This window comes from Phalacrocorax aristotelis, chromosome 3 (assembly GCF_949628215.1).
Source record: "Phalacrocorax aristotelis chromosome 3, bGulAri2.1, whole genome shotgun sequence".
Lineage (NCBI taxonomy): Eukaryota > Metazoa > Chordata > Aves > Suliformes > Phalacrocoracidae > Phalacrocorax > Phalacrocorax aristotelis.
In genome coordinates this window covers 35,629,254-35,635,253 of record NC_134278.1, presented here as the reverse complement: position 1 = coordinate 35,635,253, position 6,000 = coordinate 35,629,254, and the positions used below count along the sequence as shown (strand labels likewise).

Here is a 6,000-nt window from a genome sequence, read left to right as displayed (position 1 = left end):
ATTAGCAGAAGACTGGAGATATATATATATGTCTGTATCTCCCTTGCACGAACCATCTCTTGCTTTCCTCATTGAACACCAAAACCTTTCTCTAACAAGGCTAAAAGGCTATGTTTGCACTTTATGCAACGATGGCATTTTAGATTGTTGTAAAATCAAAATACACTGGAAATATCCAAACAAATCCCAACATTAGTCTGATGCTACCTAAAGCCAAGAACAAACAAGCAGGAAATGAACACTGGTATTTTGGTTTTTTGCGTGGATATTACAAAAAATAGTAATCATACACTTTTTTCTTTTTAAATGTTCATTACTTAGATAAAGCACATATGAATGTAACATTCAGAATTGTAACATAGAAAATGTAATGTGGGCAATCTGCTGTTCCAAGTACACTTACCAAAATACAATTTTATAATGAAGAAAGTCTCAAAATACACCTGTACAACAACTGGGATCCACAAAATATGATTTAATAGTATCACTCAAGATCACTTCATTGAAACCACTTTTATAATACTGTTTGAATAGTAATCTCTGGTCAAAGAGCGTTCTCCCCCTTTCCCTAGCCCGTCCCACTAAAGCAAGGGTGGAATTTTAATTGCAATGCATATCTTTTAAAACCCCAAATCTGAAGCAGTCCTATTAACTATTGCACTGCCTGCACTTAGATGCTGGGAGGATGGGAATCACCCTCTCCGAGGCCACGGTACATCGAGACACTTACCCATAGTATTGTTTGTAGCGCAAGCAGAATAATCTTGTACAGGGCAACTAAATAGGGTCAAAATATGAATTAATTATCTCACTACCAAATCATTCCCTATGTGTTACTTAAGCCTGTAACATTACAACTTTACTGAAAAAGAAAAAGTTAACCATTTTATCCTATAAATATTTTCTTTATTTTCTTTATTTCCTTTATGTTTAGAAGTTGCTATTTAAGTTCTATTAACAGAAATACATAACAAAAGCTCCCTAACAAGTGGAAAAAAATTACAAATGCTGAAAAAGTTGGCCTCATTAACATATGTACAGACTTGCTTACTTAATACACATCTTCGTGGGAATTAAATCATTTTATGACACACATTTATACAGGCATTAAACATTCCCAAGTAACTCTGAGCAGAGAATATGCCAAATCTTTAGTCTGGGCAGACAAAAAGGTGTATATTTCAGTTTTGATTGTGGAGCTAACATGCAACAGATACAACGTTCAGTCTGAGCTGCTGTTGATGAGTTGTTCTGTTTTTTCCTGCAAAGATCTTTCCATTGAACTTGGGTCCTTTTGTCCCTTCTTTTCCTTGTTTTGCTGTTCCTGCAGCTTCAGGATTATTTTTCGTATTTCTTCTCTTTTGGTTTTCATTCTTGGGCGTGGAAACCAGTCTGTTAAGTTCATTGGTAGCTCAAAACTCAGAATGGGATTCTGAAAAGAAAGGTCATTTGGATATTATAGTGAGGAGTAAAAGACTGGAGGGAACTGTAGTGGGGAAAAGTACATTCTTCCCCACCTCATTCCATCAGCATGAAAAAAAAATTTCTACAATTTCTGTGGTTTGTACATGTACAATTAAGGTAAAAATCAATCAAGCTTCAGTATGTTACAGAGCAACATTCATCCAGATCACAGTTCTGGATATCAGAGTGCCCAAATAATCTATTCAGTTTGCTACATCTTTTAGACAAAGCATTTGACTGCATAAATGTGTAAGATTGTTCTAGTAAAAAAAAAAAAAAGAGAGAAAATTATTGTGATGATATAGCACTTTTTTCTTTTTTTTTTAAAGGATGACTAGCATCAAAATCTAGAGCTGATTAGGAATCTGTTGCTAAATACTCCTGGTCTTATAAAATACCTTTAGGACCACAACCAACTAGGAAAGTCAGTTTTACATTTCATCCTAAAAAACAGGGCCTGTGAAAAGCCCCTGGCTACTACCAGCTCTTTTTATACTTACATTCTGTTTCCTTGCTAGAGGTCATTCATCCAAGAATTAAGAGCATGATTATTATGACACATTATCCATACTGTACAACAATTTCACCCTAACCAAACAAAAGTTTGTGGAATAGTGTTTTCTCTCCAAGAAGTTCCTCCCTTTGTGTGTTCTAGTATACATCATTAACAGGGTTATTTAAGAGTGAATTACATTCATCCACTGAGTTAACACTAGCGAGGCTACTTGGGAAAAAAACTAGTCATGTTCTGCAGAGGAACATGTCAATGCCTAATGTTCCACTAGCGGCATTACTCCACATCCAAACTGAACATCAGCTAGACAATACGGCAATAAAAAAGCCCCCAATGCTGAAGTGACTTCGCCAATGAAGCTACTTAACACCAGCAGTAAGTAGATTTCATAAGAATGACGCTAAAGATGCAGAAAACCACAGGCAAAAACTGAATAGGTTTTACATGGTTTCAATTACAAAATAGGCCAGACAAAGGAATAAGAACATGAACAAAAACTAATTAGAGAGGTTACCAACAATAGAAAGATATTTCAAATTAATCTCAACCCATCCTTAACTAGAGCTTTTGTCATTGTCGTTGTTCAGTTTGGGGAAGAAAAGCAGGGATATGGGTCAGAAGCCAGTTGTGGACGTCTTCCGCTGCCTCCCAGCTTCCTTATGGCTTCGCGGGTTTTTTGTTGTGAACTGACACGATCCACCAACTTCCCGCCCCGCCGCCAAATCCCCGGCTCCTACGTAGGGGCTTTTACGACGGCGGGCGGCGGTGGAGGAGCCCCGTCCGAGGCCGCCCCACCCCGCCCGCGCCCCGGCATCGCGGCGGGCGGCACCACGGCGGCCCCTGGCGGCGGCGGGAGGCGCGCCGGGCCCAGGCAGGCCGCACCGCCGGCCCCCCCAGACCGCTGTAGGGAAACTGGGGGTCACGCATTTGGCGGGTCAGAGCTGTCCCTCGCGGGGGGAAGGGCAAGGCTGAACAGGCACGGTGTGGAGGGAAGGCTGAGAACCGACTTGCTGTGATAGCTGACAGCTCAGCTCCCTATTACACTACCTACCCTGTCAAATGAGTCTTGGTTTCAAAAAATACACATCAGGATTTTAAGCCTTGTTATTAAAAGAAGATACTTCAAATAAATCCACAAAGAAGAAAAAGATGTGCCTGAATAGTCCACAAACACCAGGTTAAGAACCCCTCCCCACATATGCCCCATATTTTGTACAAAGTAGTGCAGCTACTACAGTTTGTACAGCGACTGTGCAGCTTTTCAAATACATTAGCAGCTGAAATTATTAGTTCAACAACTGTAAGACAGTCAAGTACCATGCAGCCAGTACAGGTTCTCCTTTCGCACTGGTGTTATGCCTGGTTTGCTCTCTGACACATCTACGCGCCATCCCCATCGCCTGGCAGACAAAGCTACTGCATACTGCAAGACCAGGCAGGAGGAAGGAGTCAGCCTGCTGTAATCCAGCAATCAATTTCCAAGAAGGAAGGGGCTAAGATTACTAAAGCTGAACTGTTTCTCACATCCCCCATTTACAAAACAGGAGGAACTTGAGGATGGTTCCAAGCTCTCAAGAACTCCAAAGTAAATCAAAAGCTTTGGGCTTTGATTCGCATGAGCGCACTACACTAAAGCCTTGCTGCTCTCACACGAAGTATGAACAAGGGGAGGGTGAAGGAAGGGAGAAAAAACCACCAGCTTTCTCAGGACAGGTGAGTTACAGGAGAGCTTGGGAACAGTGTTCTGAAGTACTATGGACTGTAAACAGAGTTAGAGTCCCATGCAGGCAGCATCTCCCTTGATCTCACTCATTCCTCCTCCTAACTCAGACCTGAAGGCGCTGATGCCGCTACTTGTGAAAGGAGCTGTAACTTGAGGACGAAGACTGTTAAAGTAAGATTTTAACAAATTTCTTCAATGGAATCAAGATCTGGCAGTTAGCTGTAATGATTCCACTTACATGTTTTAATGCAAGTTAAAAAACACCTAGCTGCATCATATTAATGAATTTATTCAGAGTTACATTTCTGAAGGAAAAAAGAACAAGATTTTTGTTCCACATCTTTAGTTTATGTTTTGAACTCAGATTTGAACTCTGTTTCCTACTGGATAATTTTAACGGGTACGCACTATAAGAACACAAAGGAAGATCCTAAATATATTTTCTCAGGATTCTGTCAGAAAATTCCATGGCTTCCAATTTCTGATACATATGTGCAACTAATAATTATTTTTAAAATAAACTAATTATCATTATGTAATGCATAAATTTGTTTATAATGCATAATCTAAAAAACAGCTATGAGAGCTACACTAGAGAGCCTTTTATTACTGTAACAATTTTAATAGCTCATATCTGATTGCTGCAGGAGACCCAAAAAACCAGTTACACAAACAGGTAAACATACCTCAAAAAAGCTCTCCACATACTGCAGTATGTAGACTCCACAATCACTGAAGTTGTTCTGCTGTGGCACTTTTGGGTTGGAACCTTTCATTACATCTTTGGAAAAGCTTCTTTTGTTGCCTTTCCTGACTTCCCATTCCACTTCTAAATATCTATGATAAAAGACCATGCAAATTAAAACTTTTCTTTTTCTTGCAGAATTTTGCCAAAACGACCCCAAAAGCCCAGATATGAAACTTACTCCCGTAGTGTTTTCACAACATTTGAGCGGGAAGGGCCTCTCAGTGAGTCCATAAGCAAAATACAAGGCCTAAGAGAGAACACAGTTTTAAAGTACACAGTATTTTACAGCAGTTTGGAAAACACAATGTTACCCAGCTAGCTAGCTATAATATGTGGGTGTCCTTGAACAAAACTAGATCAGTACTATAAAGTTTTGCCAGCACTGCGATAATCCCCTAACCAGGATAGCTAAAGCAAAGTTATCTTTAGATTTAACCATACACTAAGTACTGAGAACTCCGTAATGCACTTAGAAAATGCAGTACTGCCAGATGGGAAGCATTTGTTACAGGCAAAACCTAGTTGCCTAAAACCCCGTCAGGTGTCTAGTGCTCTTTTAGACGCACAAGGCATCTGGGACACTGGCAAGAGACTGTAACGTAAGTCACAGAACCCTTAAACATCCTTCTGGAGTAGCAGCTAGAGGACAGATGGGGCAGCCCACAGCACCTAGGAAGACACTAGATATGCATGTTCTAGAAGGGATCCCAACCAGTCTGAAATCTACCTGGCAGTTACCCACACAACACACACGGACTCTATCTGATAGACTGTAGAAAAATAAGGTATCCATACACAAATATTTTCTAGAGAACCAAGTCTGCCTGAACCCTCTGTTGCACACTACAGCTGCTTACATCATATCACTTGGTCTAGAGGATACTTACTACCTTTGCAGTAGCTATAAATGTAACAACCGTATCAGCTGCCTTATATACAACAGCTGGATTTATAGATCCAAGCTAACTCATACCAGAGTTCAGAATCTCAGCATTATATGTAAGATGTATTTTGAGGTACAAATAGGATGCAAATGATGTTTCACAAAGCTCTTTCTCTTTTCTAACAGTAACACACGTGCACTCAGACAAGGTATCCTTTATGGAAACTGCAAACTAGTAAATTCAGACAAAACGTCTGCATGCATTTATGCATCGGTTTGTTTGCGTTTATTAATTATTTTACATGTACGCAATTTATTGAGGCATAAGCATATAATCACTTGAATGATATTTGCTTTTACTTGTTTTAATTTTTGATAAAAGTTATTTATGTAAGCAATGCTCTTAAAAAATGCACAATCCATTTTCATATATAAGTAATTTAAAAATATGCTAACTGTAAAGTATTAAAGTGCCCTTAATGACTTTTGATACTTAAGTGTCAAAGACCTTATGAAATTTCATGTTTGGATTAAAATAATGTCTGGTGTAAAGCATTACGTACAGATAATCCATCACCAGAATGGGACAAATTTAGCCAAGCTATAATCAGAAGCTCATAAATATGCTTAAAACTCACAGACAGATTTTTATCCCTTCATGAAAATGT

The 6,000-nt window shown here is 39.3% G+C and overlaps 1 protein-coding gene across 10 annotated transcripts in view; it reads right to left on the bottom strand.

The window, feature by feature from the left end:
• Positions 1 to 351: 351 nt before the first annotated feature.
• The window catches only part of SENP6 (SUMO specific peptidase 6), a 94,655-nt gene continuing 89,006 nt past the window's right edge, over positions 352 to 6,000 (bottom strand). For all 10 annotated transcript variants that reach the window (XM_075087119.1, XM_075087108.1, XM_075087115.1 and 7 more), the window contains 3 exons: positions 4,628 to 4,696; positions 4,388 to 4,538; positions 352 to 1,432 (listed from right to left, as the gene is read on the bottom strand). In XM_075087119.1, the coding sequence (XP_074943220.1) occupies positions 1,223 to 1,432; positions 4,388 to 4,538; positions 4,628 to 4,696 (430 nt within the window). In that variant the 3' untranslated portion in view covers positions 352 to 1,222. The remainder of the gene's footprint in view (positions 1,433 to 4,387; positions 4,539 to 4,627; positions 4,697 to 6,000) is intronic.